The sequence below is a fragment of the Centrocercus urophasianus genome, unplaced genomic scaffold (assembly GCF_019232065.1).
Source record: "Centrocercus urophasianus isolate 14NV4802_14NV808 unplaced genomic scaffold, USGS_Curo_1.0 seq_10, whole genome shotgun sequence".
NCBI lineage: Eukaryota > Metazoa > Chordata > Aves > Galliformes > Phasianidae > Centrocercus > Centrocercus urophasianus.
The window spans coordinates 70,207,045-70,228,048 of record NW_024884142.1 but is presented as its reverse complement, the minus strand read 5'-3'; the positions used below and the strand labels follow the sequence as shown (position 1 = coordinate 70,228,048).

General features: G+C 38.4%; 1 protein-coding gene across 1 annotated transcript in view; it reads left to right on the top strand.

Annotated features, from left to right (window-relative positions):
* Positions 1-21,004, top strand: part of SMYD3 (SET and MYND domain containing 3) — a 359,693-nt gene that overhangs the window by 17,956 nt on the left and 320,733 nt on the right. Inside the window, exon 2 of the mRNA XM_042817530.1 lies at positions 17,757-17,820. Coding sequence (XP_042673464.1) covers positions 17,757-17,820 — 64 coding nt within the window. The remainder of the gene's footprint in view (positions 1-17,756; positions 17,821-21,004) is intronic.

Sequence of the window (21,004 nt, the reverse complement as noted above, 5' to 3'; positions counted from 1 at the left end):
GCTTGGCAGCTGTGTATTTCCTAAGTGCGGTTAATAATAAGCTCCCATAAGTATTCTCTACAAGACAGATTTAAAATAAATATGAGTTGATTTCCCCTACCCCCAGTCTATGGCAACCTTGTGTTTACTTGCTGTGAGTATTGCCTAGAATGATCCAACCCGAGCGCTTAATGCAGTGAAGATGCATGAAGGTGTCAAAATATGTAAGGTTTTCTTGTTTTCCCATTCTAATCTCACTCGCAGTCAGTCTCACTAAATGTACCTTGCGTGGACTGAAAAACATGCTGATGTCAGAACTTCCATAAGTTCTTCCCTACGTTAGGGCCTGCATACTTTAATTGCTTTCATAGATTTTCTTCCAGCTATTTTTTTCTTCTCAGCATGTGGCTTGCTTTTTGGAATGCACATGTGAGCTTTGTTAATCGCTTGGTTTGCGCAAGCAGGTCCAGTGCTGTGACATGGAGATGTGTTCTGCCAGATCAGGGTGTGTAAAGCCCCTCTGTGTTCCACACAGCTGCTGAGATGCACAACTTGAAATTGCTGAGAAGAAGCTTTAGGTGGAGAAATCAGCCCTGGAGGCTTCTTGGAATGGGGTGGGATGGGTTGCTGGCTGTATGTGCTGCAGCTCTGCTGTGGTGGGTGTAGTTTGGGTGGGCACGATGCGAATGCCTGTACAGATCATATACTGAGAGTGGGAGCAAAGGGAGAGAAGTGTTTCATCCAAGAAAAGCTTTTTACAAAGAGCAGTATCTTTGTGTTGCCAAAGGAAGGAATGAGCTGCAGTGCCCTGGTCAGATGTCCTAGTATAGGGTTTGTCTGTCTGTTTCTTTTTTGTATCGCCATGAGAAGGCTAAATGTCAAATTCTTGAGATGGGTGTGCTTACATTTCTATGAGAACTGCAAATTTTGGTAATAAACTCTGACCATCAGTCTGTGTTTATCTGAATCTCATTTTTGACATCTTTAATCCAAGTTCTAGATCTGTCTGATAAACCCCAAGAAATGAACTTTGGATTCATAAAGCTGCAGTGAAGAAAGCCTTTGTTGCAAGAGACTCATCTTGGCTGAGTGGCCAAGTTAGTGGCAGTAAAGATAATTACCAGCTCAATGAAGTATGTGGGTTTTTCTGTAACAGCGGGGAGATAGGTTGCTCTGGACATAATTACGATGTAGCTAATGCACATGCTGGGAGAGGGAGGCTTTATGGATTCAAAACAAATCAGCACAGGTGTTCTGCCATCAGAGAGGGGAGTTAGGAAGGCTCTTCCCTTCAGCTCAGGTAGATTTGCGTTGCAGGCGCATTGACTTTTCAAAATTCCCTTCAGGTTCTGTGTTGGCTTCTGAACTCCTCCAGAGTTTCTGTGTTGGAATCACTGTTGTTTCTTGTGTTTATCTTCATTTTGTAATCTGATTATCTGTGTATGGCCTTAAATCGTTTCCAAAGTGCACTGAAAGGAGGAATTTTTCCCTAAGCATAAGTATTCGTAAGCTGACCCATCCTCGGGTCTAAACCTTTATTGTAACTTCCCAAACTTTTAATATTCTAGTAGTTTGCTTTCAGTCACTCTTTCATGACCACACACACACACAAAAAAAAAGTATTTTTTTCCCTCTTTGTCCCACGTGCCATAAGTATGACATTAGGCTAAGTAATTAAATCTGCTAATTTTCTATAAGCTTGTTCTGCTCATCATTTGATAATTATTTCCAGCAGATTTTGTTCCAGCTTTTATAATGTGGAAATGGTTTCTATTACCTGAAACTACTTGGATCCTTCTTGGTGGGAGGATCCAAACTGTAGAAATTTTGGAGCAAAGTGATAATAAAAAAAGAAATATCCGAAGTTTACTTAACGCCTTTGCTGTGCCAGTGTTCTCTGTTATGAGATGTCTTATTATTCTTATGAATATTTTATGTTCTTTGGTCAGTTCAAATATCTTGAAATTACAAGCTGAACTAAGTAGTTGAATAGTGCTAAATATTTATAGCTGAGTATAGCCTATAACTTTAAGGAAATGAAAAATAACTATTGTATCTTTGTTAGGGGCTGCTAGATCTCTGAAGAAGAATTAGCCCATGAAGCTTGTTAAATTTACTAGTGAACAGCATGAGCCATCTTCTTAAATTCATCAGTTTTGCTCCTACTGGGAACCTTTACATTCTGTAAAAGAGATGCTTCTTGCTGTAGGTGAACTTTAGAACATTTGGATGCCATAACAGTGTGACTGTTAGTCATTTATGATTTCTTTTGTGTACAAATCTTGGTACTTTCGAAAAGGCCAATATATAGGCAAAACACTTTCCTCTTTCACCTTCCCCATGTTCCTGAAGGACTTCCAGTATAGGATTTTTTTTGTGTTTTTTTTTTTAAATTTAAAACTTCTTTTGTAGCATATGGTATAGAATGGGATGTAGTTGACTTTTTTTCCTTTTTCTATTTTTTTTTAAACAGCCATCTCATAACCTTATCTATTTTATATTCTATTGAGTTAGGCTAAAACGAAATACTTATCCATAAATCAGGCTCTCTGTTCTTGATTATTGTGAGCAGCGATGCAGGGACCGATTCTAATAGAATTTGCAGGGAAGAAGTCAATTGAGTTTCTACAGGGGTCACGGAGGATCCATAAACTCCCATGAGGCAGTTATCAAAGATGTAACTGTATGCAATGGAGCAGAACAGAACTAACTCCTTTTACTTACTGCTTCTTGATTGAACAATTAATTTGACAGTGGTCACCATGCACTTTGCCCTTTTAGAAAGATTTGATTGTACAATCTTATAAGACATTTATAAGCTTCAAGGTGATTTTAAGTTCACAAGTAATTCCTCCAAAAACCTAATTGGGTATCAGTGATGCTTTCTACTCAATGGACTCTTTCTTAATACTATCACCGTTCAATAATACAGTAAATATTCAATAATTCAATAAAACAACAACAAAGACAGTTATGTGTTTTCTGCATGCCATAGGTCTGAGACAGAATGGGGCTTTGGACAATGGAGCCTTAAGGGCTGTACAGGGAACTTGTTGACTCAAACAGTAACTAAGCTTAACAACAGTGAGAATGGAAGAATGGAGCCTTAAGGATCCAAGTTGAAAGATTGTAAGGTCTATGGAACCTCACTCTGCAGAGGTGGAGTGATGGGCTTAAGTTTACCTTCATTTCCTCTCACGTCCCCTCATGGCTTATAAAGATCAGAAAATGGAGGAGGGTGTCCATGGTGGCCAGAGACTCATCAGAAATTCCTGAGTCTTTTTGACACAAATAGGGTGCTGCCCTGAAGGGTGGTCCCAGATAATCAGACTATATAATGCGGAACCACGTGTATTTATACCCAGATCAAGACCACAAACTCCAGACAGTACTGGATCCAAGAGTGGCGAGCTCTACCTGTCTTTAAATCTCTTTCGCTGTTTTTATTTCTTCTCTTTGTTCTTTTACTTGCTTTTCTTCAGTAGCTGCTGCCTAAATTTGCTGTGAAATAGTTAAGGGGGAAATAACATCTGTGCCAAGTACCCTTATCCATGGTGCTTACTAATTGTTAGAAACTTGCCTAGTTTTGCCTCAAAGTAGCTGATCAGTTGTTAGAAAGCTCAATAAATTGCCTTGTATTGTTCTTCTGGGCCATGGTTGTCTGACGACCTGCTCTGGTGACTCTTAAGTAGTGAGTGCTCTATTTGGTGAGTCTTTGGAATCCCACCTTAATCGCAACCTTCTGGGTGAGATGAGACAGCATATGAAATCTTTGTTTTAGTGGGTTGGCTGAGCTGCTGCCAAACAATCTCCTAAAAAACAGAGGAAAATCCTTTGAGAAGAAATAAAACAGGTATATTAATGTTGAGATGGCTGTGATTTTTTTTTTAAATGAAAACTAGACTATTAATGACTACTTGTTGGTACCAGTGCAAAAACCGAAACCAAAACAAGCAAACAAAAAAAAAACAACAAAAAAAGGGTACAAGTTATAGTCTAAAGGCACAGCATTTTCCCCTTGAAAAATGGTTTGAAAGTTAAAATAAAAGCTGCTGATTTATTTTGAGGCTACTGGCCAGAGTGTCTTGTGCCTGCAGCTGATATTTACAGCTGTTTAATGACTAGAAGATTATCGTAGTAACAATCTCTGTAGCAAAAAGGGAATATAACATAGTTTTTATTCTGTACCATATAACTCATGCAGAACTCATTAACTCTAAGTTTACGGGTGTGATGATAATGGTCATATCATTTGGTGTTTGGGTTTTGAGCCAATTTTATCTCGTTAGTCTTCTGTTTAGGTGAATAAAGAAGTAGAGGGCATCAAATTGTGCATCATTTTCAATGGTAGTTTTAAAGGACTGCCTTTGAAATTGTTTTTATAGCTTTCACACATACACTATTTCTGGCTAACTATGGTTGAATGGTAGAGAGATTCTTACATGCCAGTGAGTTAAAATATTAAATGTGAAAAAATTCTCAGTGCCACAAGATCACTTCCAGATCTGGATATACGTAAATAATCTTTGTCTATTTTTAAAATCATTCTGAGACAGTTTTTGTATCGTATTTGAGTACTTACTTTAATTGCATTGAAAACTTGGTTTAATTGTAGGTCATTTCAGTGCTTGGACAGATAGTGACATCATCAACCTATTTTTTCTGACAAAAGTTTGGGCTCTGTTACATGCAGCTGATTCATTGTCAGTTTCTGTGAAATCCAAATCTTCATATAGATTTGAAGGAAAAATAACCAGGAGGACAGCTGGGTGCTTCATCTGAGACTAGTTTCTCCTCGTTCATCATTTGGACATAGGAGGGCTGCTGGTGTTTTGCTGTGCCAAGATGCTGCTACTCCCTCCCTCTCCCTTTCCTGTCTGTCTGTTCCCATCTCTTTTGCTACTGTAGTGCCCATGGCTCTGAGCTGTGACTTGCCTGCAGTCTGCTGCCCCTGCTCCTTCCCTCACCTCTTCACTGACCTGCTTTGGGGCTGACTTGCCTACCCTTCTCCACTGTCTTTAAAGTTCTTTGATGCCCACTGCTATTTAAATGATATTGCTGGACACAGTGACATGGTAATGAACACATCATTGAAATAAGTGGTGTAGGAAACTGTAGCTGTCAGGATTGCTTGATGAGACTTTTATTTCTTTTTTTCTCCTTTCCAATTTTATGCTAATGAAATGACAGAGTATCTGAAAAATTAAATGATGAGGGAGGTGTAGTGTAATAGCCTGTGAAATGCATGATGTAATCTAGTTTTCCTTCAAAACAAGTTTGTGTGGCCATCTGCTTCACAAACAGGATTAAAAGCCTGGTCCTTGCCTTGGGTCAAGGTTTTGTGACTCCTGAAACTGATGGAGAGATGAAGTTCAGCCACTTCAATTTGCAGTTGGCAATTGCTGTTGCTAACACACAGCAGGCATCACTGCAATCCCACAATAGCAGGGGTTGCACCTCCATGAGCTACCATTCAGCTCACCAGGGCTGATGCCTCCAAATTTTTCAGAGCAGGGCTCCTTTTGGCAAGTCAACATCCTGCTGCCCAGGCCATAGCTGCTGGGCAAATCCTGGTAAAGCACGCACTGGGATTTCTGTCTTTTTCTCAGTATCACTGCAACCCTTTGTGCTTTAGTTAACTTGAAGTATAGAATCACAGTATGGTTTGAGTTGGAAGGGATCTCAAAGCCCACCCAGCCCCAACACCCTGCCATGGGCAGCTCTGCCACCCACCAGCTCAGGCTGCCCAGGGCCCTATGCAGTCTGGCCTTAAACACCTCCAGGGATGGGGCACCACAGCTTCTCTGGGCAGCAGTGCCAAGCCCTCTGAGTAAGCAATTTCCTTCTGACATCTAACCCGAATCTTCCGTCTTCTAGTTTAAAACCATTCCCCTTGTCCTGTTAGCATCAAAAGATGTAAGAACTCAGTCTACACCTTTTTTACGAGCTCCCTTCAACTACTGGAAGACTATAATGAGGTCTCTCCAGAGCCTTCTCTTCTCCAAACTAAACAGTCCCAACTCCCTCAACCTAACTTTATAGGATAGGTGCTCCAGCCCTTTGATCATCCTTGTGGCCCTCCTTTGGACCCACTTCAGCATATCTTTCTTGTGCTGGGGGGACCCAGACCTGGATGCGGGACAGCAAGTGGGGCTTCACAGAAGCATAGCAGAGGTGGACAAGCGATGGATTTATGCTTGCTATGAGGTAAGCTGCCCCTTGGCTGTAATGCATTCAGCAGCTCTAGTTGAGGTCATAGTGGAGTGGGGGTAGAGCAGATAGATGATGCTGCTAGAACTGGAAATGGCTGTAATGTCATTTTATTGTTCATACCATTTTCTATTTTTGAGATTGTTGTATTCAGGACATTTTTTGCTTTAACAGTTGAATGAACCAAAAATTAAGTTGTCGATGCTTTAACAATTAAATGGTGAAATATTCTGAAAAAAGTTTATTGTGCGTGGATTTTTGTTTTCAGAAACTCCTGAATGTACAAAGCTTGAAAAGTTATAATGAAGATATTTAAAAAGCAGAGAAGCTAAACAGTATTTTTCAGCAATATGTGCCATCACAGAACTGAATTTTACCATGAGTATTTCTGATCTTCAAAATATACCATGAGACACTTTATAGTGTTTCCTAATGTTACTGTATTTTAAATTCATATTCAAAATTAGTTCTCTTTTTATACCAGTGAGACTGTCTCATCCTTTTTCCGCTGCTAACAGCTCAAGGTATATTTTTAACAGCTTTTACGATTTTGAAACTAAGCAAAAGGATGTCTTAAAACAAAATACTGAATAATTTCCTGGACGTGGTTGCTGTTACAGTTTTATGTGCTATTAGAGTGACACAGAACAGCTTTGCGTGTTATAGTTGGTGCTGTTGACCTGCTGACTCCTGCGTCACAGTATGTCATTGTACACAAAAGGAGTAATGTCTAAATAGCAATGATGTACAACAATTGTCTGTCCTTGTGATCTTAAATTTTGAAATGTCTTTTTATTGTTCATGATCATCCATCATCTGGCTGCTACATCAAGGTTACCTTTAGCAACCTTGGCATTTAACCTCTTTATATGTGGACGTTAAATGCCCAGTTCTTCTATCTGATTAAAGAGAGAAAATAATGCTCAAGTGGATTGTCTTGTCATCTTTGTTAGAAAGTAGTTATATGCAAAACCAGAAACTCTGATTCTAAGGGAATCTGTTTCTATTTGCCATAGCCTTTTGTTATTTATTCTCTGTAAACCATTTAGAGGGTGAGTTTGGACTGTCAGTGATTACTCTGTAATTAGTGCTCACGGGCAGTATATGGTTGAAGCTGCATTAGAGGAGAAAATATATATCACTTGTTAAAGGCCACATGACTTGTACAAAAGGACCTAAGTGCAAGCTCTAAGGTGTATTAAATTGCAGTGCTTATCAGCAGCATAAATACTACCATCGCTTCTCCAATTGCTTAATGTACGGCTGTTCCTCAAAGGGAGGCAGTGATAACGTGCGTTTTGTTCACAACAGATTGAGCGTGTGGCAATTATCAGTAAGCCATGTGATGCTGAATCTTATTCCCCAGGTCAGGAAACTAGGAACAGGTACTCTGTGACAGATTGGAGAAGGGCTTTCCAAAATGACCACAGTGCCCATACAAATACACAGTGGAACATCTGTGCAGCCATCAGGCAGTCATTTATACACATTAGTGAGGGCACTGGTTTTGTGCCGCTCCTACAGGGCGTGCAAACACAGCGCAAGTGTTATTTTGATGGAAGCCTGTCTTGCCAAATTTTGTTATTATGGGATAACATACAAATGAGATGAGATGAAAAGCCTAAAAAGGCTACCTGCATGTGTGCTTTAGTACTGCAACATGCAAATATTTCTGCTGGGGTTAGTCCTCTCAGTGCAATGGTGAGCACAGGATGTTGCAGTTTCTTCATTGGAAGAAACTCACCCAGGTCTATCATTTTCTCCATTACTGCCTTCACCCTACGCTGTCACTGTTGGCAGAAATGTCAAAGACTTCAGTGGTACAAAAGAAATCCATTGCTGAGCAAGAGGATGGCACTGCAAGTTTTGTCTTCAGTGCTATGTTTGAGAACACAACAGTTTAGTTCCCAGAAATTTAAGGTTTTCCTCCTTTTATTTACATAATTTCTGTAGTTGGTGCTTTTACTGCAGCTGTTGACTCACCCAATAAATGTTTTCCTCTATAAATGTGCAAATACCTAGATATATGCACCCTAACTATGCTTTCATAAATAAAGTTTTTGTCATCTTAGAAACCTAAACAGTTCAACTAAAATAAGTGAATATTTGGGAACTTAATTGATTTCCTCAAGACAAAGCTGAGTTGTTGCATTTCATATGATGAGCAAATTCGAAGAGTTGAAGAGATACAAGAATGAGTTACTTCTTTATAAAAATATGCAGATCCCATAGAGGAATGCACATCAGCTGCTTTTTTGGTTTATTTCTTCAAAAGAGTTCTAGTTAAGCATAATATGACCAATTTGTCTTTTTGAGATTAGTTTGGGGTGCGTTTAATGTTACTCTAATGCTCCACAAATTAAATGTAATGGTGTACTAAATATATTTTTTCTTTCCAGTTTTAGAAAATGTTTGCATTTCTTGTTTTTTTTTTAAATTTTCATTTTATTTTCAAAGTCAATGTCCCTGACACCTTCTGTAGTATGAAGATGTGTTGATAATGAGATCATTCTTCCTTGAGTATTTTACTGAGTTCATGTCTCAGTGGTACTCTTCCCACATGTAGTTTTTTGGTATGTGATGGTACTATTGAGCATATCATCTCTTTGCTGTAAAATAGCCATAGTGTATTCTTTTACTGACGTAAAACAATTGACTTGGCAATGCCTAGCTTATTATCTCTTTAATGTTTTCATAGAATGTATACTTTGGTTTAGGGTTTTGAGCTTAAATATACTTAATGTTAGCAGATGACTGCATATTTATTTATTCTGGCAATATCATTAATTGTTCAGAAGAAGACTTAGTTTTTCAGGCAAACCTAGAGCATCTGTTTGTAATTCTGTCTTGAGCATTGCCAACACAAATTAGTATTTGTAGCTCAGTTACCAGGCATTTTCAAAGTTCCTGAGTTCTACGAGAATGATTAATACTGAACTAATGGAATAATCCAGGCTTCTATCCTAGGTTTATGGAGGCTTCGTGAGCATAAGCTTTCCAGTTTCCTAGTTATGTAGCTGTCTCTTTTGGGATGAATCTCTGCTGATTGTCACCTAAGTCAGGGTTTAGAATGGGGATGCAGAAAAATCATTTAAAAAGTGTATGTGTTGGGGCAGGGATTGATTCTTCAGTCCTTGGCCTATTAAACTTTCTTTTTCCTCCAAATTATTATTATTTGTAATGAATGGGGGGGGTCAGGCTCGGTTCTCCTTCTCCCATAGAAGAAGAGACATTCTCATTTCATTGGTTTGGGACATGGTTCACTTTAGAAATTACTGAAGGCTCATGTTTTTCACACAGGTGCTGCTGGCATTTCTCTTACCCTGCACAACACAGTATTGCTGTTAATTTTAATACTATTGTTTGCAAGCTGTATCAGTTCTGCTCTGTGTTAACAAAACCTGTACTGTTCTTCTAGCTTTTGTGTGTCACAATAAACCTTCAGTCTCTCCTTTTACTAACAGGGAAAAACTATTTCTCATTTTCTTGTACCCTACTCTACAAAGTCTCGTTCCATGCTTGTTGAACTGAAACAAGTAATCTGATTTCACTCATGACCCGTTGCTAAAGCTACAGTACGATGATTAAAGGCTCACATTTCTTGGCCATGGAGAAAATGAGATTTAACTGAAGATTTATAGTGATGTAAACATAATATTTTCTGGAGCTTTAAAAAAAAAACAAAAACAAAAAAACCCCCAGCAGTTTTAGCTGGATAATCCTGCTGAGCCAACAGTCAGTGCACATCAATTTATAATTCTTCATATTAGGTCAAACCTCCTTGAAGTATCAATTCCTCTTTGAAATTTCTCCCATACCAGTAGCAATTTTTGAAATGACAATGTGTGTGCTGATGTGTTGTGGCTGGGCCAACTCAGTAAGCAAGTAGATGACAATCTCTCATGACAGATATTATGGCTTTCCAGCTCCTTCTTTTTTCATTGTTCACTATAAAATAATGTTGTAAGGAAAAAGAGGGAAACCAATGGCTATGTGTATGGAAGCATGTTGTATATTGGAATTCCCATGACTTCTTTAAAAATGAATTCTGTGAATGGAAGTAATAGCTTCAGAAAAAAACCCCTTGATTCTTCCTCTCCAAGTAAAATTCATGGTCAGTCTTCAAAAAATTGAGTAATTTCTGAGGGATACTAAATTATTCTGAAACTTCCTTAACTGGAATAAGTATCTATTATGTAGGTGTTGACTACTGTCAGAAATGTACCAGTACTAATCAAAGACATAGTTTGTGAGGGAGGCTTGCCATTTTCCAGAAATACCTAAGTGTGTACACATCTTAAAGCGTATCATTTAGTGCTGCTGAGGTTCTTGAATTGAATACCAGTGTTACATGCCTTCCTGGTCTAACTGTTAATTCTTAACAAGAATGGCTTATCTTGAAGCTAGTGATTACTCTGTCTTCTAAAATACACTAAAGTATGCTTCTGAATTTGATAGGTTTTTGGTTTTTTTTTTTTTTAAAGCTTTTATCTTGAAGATCAACAAATTTGGAAAAAGTGAAAATTATACAGCTTTTCCCTACTGTCAAATTGGTACGTGGGATGGGTGGGAAGTGCATTTGGGCATCTTAGCCATAGTGCTCTTGTCTGTCAAATTATGGTTCCTTTTTTTTTTTTTTTTTCTGAAAATATCTCAACCTCATTATAGGTACAGACATTTCTTTTGACTTTTTATAATCTTGATTAAATGGAAAAGGGAAACTGGAGTGACTAATCATTGCAACTGAAGAAACATCTATTACACTTTTAACCATAGGATGTCACCAGAGTACATAGAGTAGTCTGTGTGATAAAGCGATATGGAGCTGATTTCAGGCTCTCTGATAATTTGTTTTGAGTATAAACAATCCAAATGTGCAGAGGCTTTCTGGAATCAGTCATTGCAGCATTTTGGCCAGTTCCACTGTAGAAAGCCATTCTGTCCTAAAGGGTTGACTGGAAGTGGGAGTGGAGTTACTGATGTCAGGAGCTATTTTTATATTATTTTACTAGAAAAATCTGTAGTGACATTTTATGAGCAGTGCAGTTCATTACAAGAATCCTTTGGACATTTGAGGGAAAGTGTCCAAGTAGCCTTGCAGAGCAAGTAAGTTTAGGAGGCAACCCTAAGTAGTTGCCTACTTTCAGATCCAAACTTTCCTGTAGTTTTGCATCATTGCTCTTACTTGGTGATAACCACAGTATTTGCATACAACTATTGATTTTGTTTGTGGTAGCATTTATTTTATTCATCAGCCTTGTTGATAAAGTGGTGGCATGCGTGTATGCATGTGTAAGATACGGAAGGTATTTTACATTAAAGCTAGTTAGTACTCTAGAATAAATAAGGACTCTTATGGGAGATGCTAAATGCTTAACCTGAATTATAGTTTTGGGTAAAGGGGACAGAATGTGGCCCTATACTACTGAAATTACTTTTGAAGCCTTCTCTGGGTTTTCTATAATTTTTCTTGTACTTTCTTGCATTGATTAGGGTCAGAGTAAGCGTTGAATAAAGAGATAAAATTCAAAAGTAAATGTCTTTCGTGCTGTGGTTCATACTGTTAGGTGTTTGTTCTTAAAAGTTCATTCATTTTGTTGGAAAGGATTGCATTTGAAGCTTTTCGTCAGTTATCAGCTCATTGTTCAGTTATGAGTTTCTCTTCTTGGTTACAGCGGATTATTGCTTATTCTGCTTATTTCAGCAGCTGTAATTTCAGAAAAAAAAAAAAAAAAAAAGTATATATATATATATTTTTTTTTTTTCTAGTGGGAGAATTTTCTCCGAGGGAGAATCTTCTACTTGTGACTTTAGATAACTTTTCAATTTCAACAAGTGCTCTTGCACCATTCTGTGAGTGTGGTATTTTAACAGATTATATCTTCACAAAATACTATGAAGTTTTTGAAAAGTAAATGTTTTCTCATCACAATTTAGTGATGCTGCTAATGTTGCATGAACAGAAAGACTAGTTTCTACATGAAAATAAATGATAATCTATCCAATGGATGGCTTTCGTTTATTGTTTTCCCAGTCTTGCTTCAGCCTTGATTCCTTCAAGCTGCCAAAGAAGAAAAAACAAAATCTAACATAAATTTTATGGGAAAACATCATAGTGGAACAAAGAAATGACTGTTGACTACAACAAAATTTTATTTGGAAATTTATTTGGACTAGTGGTTCTTCAGAAGAGTCCAATTATGGGAGATAATAACCAAACCACAGAACTCTCAGTTAACTGAAGTAATATGACATGGCACATTTATCACCTACTTAGTGTGTATTTTTAAACAAACAAACAAAAAAAAGGTAGTACACATGTAACGATGTAAAGATGATAGTTGCTAAGATCTGAACAGAACTGATGCTCATTCTAAGCAGAAGGATCCTCTCTTCCTTCATGTGTCTGAATTGAGTTTTTGCTTGCAGAACGTATCCAGAAACATTTTGAGGTGTTAAATACAAGGTTGAATGTAGCAAGAATTACTGCAAACTGCAGCATTCAGGATGACACATGAGACTTCAGAAGCCAAGACTAAAGCTGTGGGTATGCCAAACAAACTGTATGTTTGTGTTACTGGGTGGTTCACGTGAGAGCACAAATGTCTGAACTCTTGCCATGAGTTTTCTTTCTTTCCTGAGCAATGCAGTACCACTTCTGAAGTGTTTTCGGGTGTAAAGGAGAGTATGCTTGTATTTGGAAATAATTTTTTTTCTCATATACAAGATCTCTCTTACTTTTCACTTGAATAAGTCAGTCTGATGGTTAGCTGTGGTTACTGCCTTTTAATTCTAAATTGGCTGTTCTAACTACCCCTTGAAATGCCACTTCTCCCAAGTGCTACTTTTACATTAGAAAAGTAATTCATGTGCTTTCTCAACACAGTAAAGCATGCAAGTGGAAAATATGGGGCATTTTTGTATGACTTTGAAGAACATGGATTTCCAACATCATTCTTGTGTAAGCTCAAAGGGTGAAGTGGGACCCTACACCTGTGTATGAAGAGGATTACATGACAGGGGAACTAGCACCTCCTTGCCTGCAAAACCTGCCTGTAATGACAGAGGATGTCTGGGGCCAGGGGAGAAGGGGGAAGGAAGCTCCTCTGCAGTAGACTGAGCCATGTGATACTGGTGCCTGGGCCTTGGGTAGATGCTCTTGTTGCTTGCCAAGGACTTGGATTTCGGATGTGCAGGTGCTTGGCAGGCCTTGGGCATGTTATCCCCTGCACAAGTCCTCCTTTGGTATCTTTTGCCTTTATCCCCAGAGCTGTGCTGTCACTTTTGGTGTGCTGCAGATGCCCTTCTGCATAGCTAGTGCCCACGTACGTGAGCAGCTCTGCTGCTATGTGTTGTTCTCCATCTGCTGAGGGATGGGAAGGAAGGTGGTCACTGCGCCACATGTAACCCACTGCTCACAGATCAACCAAGTTAAAAATGCAGTTTGTTATAAGCATCTTTACTTTTATTATTGGAAGACCAAGCTGAGTTAGCAAAATGATGAGTGGCATGTTTGCTTGCTGTGTGTATTGATTTCTTTCACTGTGTGATGGGTCTGATATGCATGCACTCAGAAAAATCCAAGTAAGCACCATGCACTTGATGTGTTCGACTGAATAAAAGGCTTAAGAATTTGTTCAGGAAATTAGTTCTACATGATGTGCATGTGAAAGAGCACCTCTTCTGTGACACGTATTATAGAGCTGGATTATTAACTGAAAAGCAGTATCAACTACAAAAATGCAATAGGGAATTCATGTGAGATTGCCCTTTCATCCTGCAATCTGTGGCAGCATCAGAAGTGTGAATAAACTGTACAGCAAGGAGAGGTGAGCACAGCCTGGTAATCAAATACTGTGTTACATCTTGTGCTCATCTGGTGTGCAGTGGCTGAAAGTCAAGTGCCTGCAATCACCAGAGAAGTGTGGATGCATTTCCATTATAAATTAAGTAGCCTAATTGTGTTTGCTTGGGTTTCTTTGTGTTTTCTAATTGTATTAGGCTCTTCCCCAGCAGGCAAAAGTGCTTTCATTCACTGCGGTTGTTGTTGTTGGGTTGTACTTACTAACTACTCATCTGATGCTTTCAAAAGGGCAAGATTTTGCATATTGTATGGGTGCAGGCGTGGTGCTGGTAGCATCTGACCGTGCTGACACTGCCTGGGCAGCCTTTGCAGTCTGTGACTCAGGTGGGTCACACTGGTGGGATGCAGTAGATACTGCATTTGACAGTGACTTTGTTTCAGTAATCTGTAATGTTAATAAAATATGCAGGACTGGAATAAAATAGGCAAATAGTCTCATTTTTTAAAGATGTCCTAAAATGCATCAATCATATATACACAAATACATGAATCTTATTTTTGAATTCTTTATATTCAGAGTAAGTGTGTTGAATCATGCTTTTTTTACATTTAAAATGCCACGTTGCAAGATTCATGGATACTATAAGTCTAAAGGAATTTTTTTTCATCCAGGAGGGAGAGGTCTGGAATTCAAAACAACCGTTTCAACTTCCTGAAGGGAGGTTGTGGTGCAAAAGGGTCTGGCCTCTTCTCCCAGGCAAATAGTAGGACCCGAGGAAATGGCCAGAAGTTATACCAGAGGAGGTTTAGGTTGGATGTTAGGAGAAACTTTTTCTCTCAAAGGGTGGTCAGGCACTGGAATGGCTGCCCAGGGAGGTGGTGGAGTCGCCGTCCCTGGCAGTGTTCAAGAGGCGCCTGGATGAGGAGCTACAAGAGATGGTTTAGTGCTTGTGGTACTAATAGGAATGGGAGGGTGGTTGGACTGGATGATCTTGCAGGTTGTTTCCAACCTTGTGATTCTGTGATTCTCTGATTCTGTGATTCTGTTTCATCGTAGCTGTGCTGTTCAGGTCTGTAAGTGGTGTCCTACATCTACTTGTCACTGAGAACAACCCCAAAAGATGAATAGATTGTTAATTTGTTATACAGTGACAGCAAGGATCATCTTATTCAAGTAATCTGACTGGTAGTGTCAGTCTGGAAAAAAAAACAGATTTAGAGTAATAGTCCTTCGATTTCTGTGTGTATTTGTTTGTCACTACAGCATTGTTAACCCTTTGTGGTGAAAGATGCAAGGAATCTAATCCTGTGAAGTACTGAAACTTCAGAGGGTGCAGAAGAAGCTTGGTGCTTTGTGGTGTATGGTCTATTTCTTTTTTTCTTTTTTATAAAATGAATAAGCCAGTGTTGGTGACTTCATCAGTGGTTACAGTAAATCACGGCATCTTTTGGGAAAAACAGACCCTGACAAGGTGTGTTTGTAGTTTATTGAGGTTGTCAGATCTAGACTGATGGAAGGATGTGGAATCTGTATGAGAGAGTTTTCCAGTACTTATGGGCATCCATTCCTTTAAAATCTGTCTCTAAAAAGTTATAATTACTCTGCTTTTAGAATCTGTCTTCTGTGTGTTGGTTCTTGGCCTTTTTGGTACTTTAATGTGCATGTCACTGAAATTGCTAATGCTGTATTAGCCAAGCCATAACTCACATTGTTTAGGTGGATAGTATTTAGAACAAAAAAAAGTCTGGTTTTGAAAATGTTTTGCCAAGTCATTCTACAGGAAGAGGTGATAAAGAGAAGTTTGATGGAGTTCACTAGATGTAGAATTGTGGAACAAAAGAAGTTTTCTGGAAAAGGAGAGGCTGAAAGATCCCTCATGTTGTCTGTGATTCTGTGAAGCTGAGTAGAGCAGAACTATGGCAAAGAGCAGAGGCACACTGCAGAGTGGCAGACTTGAGGACTACAGCTGTGCAGGTGAACAGCTAAGCAGCATACCAGAGCTCTATCTCTTTTTCTTTCATTTTTATTTCACAGTTTGGTGGGCAGATTTTTTGGTGATAGCATTGCCTATGATTAATATGTTATGAAAAGTTCACTGGCAGACTTATAGGAAGAACAAAGCAGTGAGTAAAGAAGTTGAAATTCTTGTCCTGTCATCTTTCAGTAATTTGAAATGTCTAGCTTCAGCAAAGTGTTCATCTGTGCTGTTAATTGCAAAACATCTAGAAAGAATTTGTGGGTCATTTATTAAAAATGAGTCTTTCATGTCCTTGACGGAACATGCTGCTTAGCATGGCATGTAATAGCAGAACATGTGCTTGTATCTGAAATACTTCTAATTTGTAATTCTCTTGGGCCTGGGCATGTATACAGACTGGGAGGAGCAGTCCTTGAGAATTGCCCTGCAGACAAGGACCTGGGGGTCGTGGTGGATGAAAAACTTAACATGAGCTGGGCTTGTTCAGCCTGGAGAAGAGAAGGCTGTGGGGTGGTCTCATTGCAGCCTTCCAGTAGCTAAAGAGAGCCTACAAACAGGAGGGGAATCAACTTTTTACAAGGGTTGATAATAGCAGGGCAAGGGGAAATGGTTTGAAGTTGAGGGAGAGGAGATTTAGGTTGGATGTCAGGGGGAAATTCTTTACAGAGAGAGTGGTGAGGTGCTGGAACAGGCTGCCCAGAGGTTGTGGATGCCCCATCCCTGGGGTGTTTAAGGGCAGGTTGGATGGGGCCCTGGGCAGCCTGGTCTAGTATTAAATGTGGATGTTGGTGGCCCTGCCTGTGGCAGGGGGGTTGGAGATTCGTGATCCTTGAGATTCCTTCCAACCCAAGCCATTCTATGATTCTATGATATGATTCTCTTGGTAGTCAGCAGGAATGCCTACGAAATATTATAAAGCAAAATAGTGGTTTTCATACAGTAGCTATTCAAAGAATGTTACTTCTGTGTAAATCTGTATGTAGTACTTTCTACAGAAAATCAAGGGGGGAGGAGCATCAAAATCTTTGTCTCCTTTCTACTGCTCTAGAGTAAATCTTTCTTCTTGAATTCACATATTTGAGGTGTAAGATGTTCTCTGTGTATGTTTTTACGTTTAATGTCTGAAAATTTATAAAACTATAGTGATATTTTATTTTTAATTTGGATAACTGTAAACTATGACAACATCAGAAAATGATGGAGACACTTTTTACCCTTGGATTGTGCTGTGCATCTCTGTACGTTATTCTCCTAACTTTCATTAGATTTTCATTGTTTCACCTCTAAATGCATTTTTAGTTTGGTCTTACTGACCACCAATTCTATTGTGACTTGTCACGTTGAGGCTCTATAATAATAAAGTTATAATCTGATGTCATAACTGCAGTTTGACAATCAGGTCTTGCTTAAGATGTGCTGATGCTGAAAACAATGCTCAAGATGCTTAATAAGTATGCAGATATAATGGTATCTAAAAACCCAAACTCGTTAGAATTGTAGCTGTATGACACACACAAAAAAGTCACATTTGATATCTCTGCTGTTAATTCAGGGTGGCCCCGCATACGTTAAGTCATACAAGTAATGGAATGTGAAAACAGCTTTGTATGTAATGCACAATTTCTTCTTGGGCTACAATGCATTATAGGTTTTTTTTTTAAATTTCCTCCAGGTACTTTTTTTTTTTTTTTTTCCTCCAATATTTGAAAACTGCCAGTTATGTAAGAAGGATAAATATAAGGCTCTATTCATATTTTTAACAGTTTTTTTTTTTTTCTTAACAGGAATGAACATCTGCACAGATGCTCTCAGTGCAAAGTTGCTAAATACTGTGGTAAATCATGTCAGGTAAGATGAAGAATTACAGCTGTAAAGTACTGAAGAAAAACAATCATTTAAATACTTAATTTACAGGGTCTCCATGAATTTTCCACATTGGCACGTCTCTATATTTTTTGGTTTGCGTTTATGGATAGAGAATGTATTGCCTTGTTTTATTTTGATTATTCTTACAGTTACAAATATAAGATTATATTTCCTGAGACAGAGCTAAGACGAAATGCGTGGTGTTTGGTTGTGCTTAGAGGGAGAGGGAGAATTCTGCAGCTTGCTGGTTGCTGATTGGAGGTTCTAAGCCTATTCTGCAGTAAAAGCATTTGTATTTCAAGAGTAATTTTTATTGTGGAAAAGTATATATCCCATTTGTTTTAAGAGGAAGAAAGATTTGAGTATTTTCAGGTAAGAGGCATTATTGGACAAAACAGTATCTTGAAGGATGGTATCAAGAAGATGGAGCCAGGCACTTTGCAAAATGCATGGCAGGAAGATGAGGGACAATGGAAATAAGTTGAAAGAAAAAAGATTCAGATGTGTAAAGAAAAACTTCTTGACCCTGAGGACAACCAAGAATTGAAACAGGCTGACTAGGGTGATTGTGCCATTTGCAGCTTTGTAGGTTTTCAGATCCTACTGGATAAATTGCTGAGTGAGATCTGACCACAGAATTAACCCCACTATGCAACTTGAGAACTCCAGAGATCCCTTCCAATTTGAATTATCCTATTATTCTGTTGTATGAAACAGCTTGGAAAAGTGTTCAACCCTAGAAGCTTAGCTTTACTGTTTGATATTGTAACTGAAACTTGTGCACAGAAGTTGGCAGGACTTGGTATTGAATAGTCACACATGGATAGATGACTGCATAAGGTGTGACTTGGCAGAAAACCGGACACCTGAAATTCAAAGCATGAAGGTTGCCTTAAAAAACAACAACAACAACAACAGCAATAACAAAAAACAGAAAACAAAAAAAGACAAAAACCAAAAAAACCCATTTAATTTCTGCATAATTTCTCTTAGGTTTGCATGGTTATTTTTTGTTTGCTTGTCTAAGGAAGACAATTAATTGTTAATAAAGACTAGTAGTGGTATTCTATTACAGATATAGAAATCTAACTTTTTAATTCTTTGACCTTCAAGTGGTCCTTTCACTTGAAGGACCCTCACACAATGTGTTTTTCGTTGATCCTTTACAATGTGATACTAGAAGCAATTCTGCCTTACTATGATTTGCAATGCTCTCAACATGCCAAAACCCATTCTTTTGGGGATTAAAACATATGGAGGGAGAAAGGAGGAAGATAAGACATTTTGATTCATTGTACAGCAAATGTGTGCAACGTACATTAGGTGCTTGCTGTAGCATCAATAATAGTGCCACTAAGAGATTTATTATAGGAAATCACAAGGAAATGTAACTGAAGAATATAGAAGACCAGAGTTATTTGTAAGGTAACTTTAAAACAAATGTGTGTCAGGAGAGTAATTGGTAAAGCCTCTGTTGATGACTCTCTAATGTGAAATGAGACACCATGGCCCCTATGCTGGCACCAACCTGCACAGGCAGATTTACAAGGTGTAATGCAATAGCCTCTTCTCACCTATGTGTAATAGCAACAAAACTAGGAAATGGAGTTTTAGCCTTTGGGAAAGCAATTAGGTGAATTTGCTTTGAGGATTCACACTGGATAGCCTCAGGTTATCTTGAATATTCTTGTTTTTTGCTTCCAGCTCTAGGGTTCTTATGCTTTAAGCCATCTCCAGTTTCCCTACCTCCACTGTTATAGGTATTGATTTCGGGGAGACAGGGCTGGTTCTGCTTTAAGTAATCAGCACTTAACATGCTGTGTATTTATTGTCTCACAGCATCTTGTGCTGTTAATGTTATACAGAATTAGTGTGTAATTAATATCACCCAGTCTCTTTTGGTAGTAGATAGCAATTGAGAACAACTGAAAAAAATTTCAGTTATCTGGACAAAACAGTGAATTTATTGAGACTGACAATTCTGTGCAAATGATCCGGATAAAACTGAGACAAAGCAGATTTTCTTTCAATAAGCTGTCTAAACTACTGTGTAGCTCTTTTTACAACAGCTGTTAGTGGAGCTCTCCTTGGCCAAGGCGAGGGCTTTGTGCTCTACTTAGGCTTTGTAGCTGCAGTGCAATTCATTAGTATGTGCCCTTACAATTGAAATAATTGCTGAACAAAATAAACAGCAGGGTATTGACTCAAATTGGAGTTTGCACATTTAAAAAGTGAATATTGGCAAAACAGCATTATTTTATTCTTGTAAATAACAGACCAGCTTGGAAATATTGGTTGTGCTGTTGGATTTACAATTTACACTTAGCTGCACAATGATTTGATTAATTTTTCACGTGTATTAAATAAATCCCACTATACAAAACACTTAGCTGAGGCTTAAGTCTGTTAGCTTTATGGAGTTTTCCAATTAATACAGTTAATGAAATGAGAATTGAAGTAAAAATCTGACTTTCGAAAATGAGCCGCAATGAAACACACCGAAACCCCGTATTAACTGAGTAGCTGAACTGGATTTGGGATAAAGGTAGACTTTGTGAATGAAACTTTGAAGTACACTCAGCAGGGAATTTCTGTTATAGGATGGACCAAAATTCATTGCAGGGGAGTTGAGCTACATGGCATTCAGAGGTCTCTTCCAATTCTAAGGATTCTGTGATTCTAAAATGAGCCATTTTTAAGGCTGAAAAGGTCTTGTAGAAATCCTCACTTGGTTTCAAGTGTCAAGTGGTTAATAAAAAGTGTCTTTGTGTTAACCTGTAGGGGAGGAAATACCCTTGAAAAAGATATTTAGCCTCTTGGAACTTAGCTTGAAAAATGTTATCCTTCAAGAAGATATGTAGGCAGAGCAAGAAGTTCTGACAAAACAGAAGAGGAATTGGAATTTCTAGCTTGTAGAAAATGTTAAAGATGAAAAATTTCAAGTGTACTGTGTCAAATTTCAGAATTCTCTGTTATCTCTTAGGCCAGTTGAAGCTGCTTGCTTTCACTTTTAACACTTAGAAAAAAGGAGATATTAGAAATGTAGGGCTGGAAAAGATCCTTTGGGCTGATCTTTATGATTGAATTCTCATTTTGGGATCATACTATAGTCAAAAGGCCTATTATACATATGTTATATGTAGGCCTTTTGATTTGAAATGTGTTT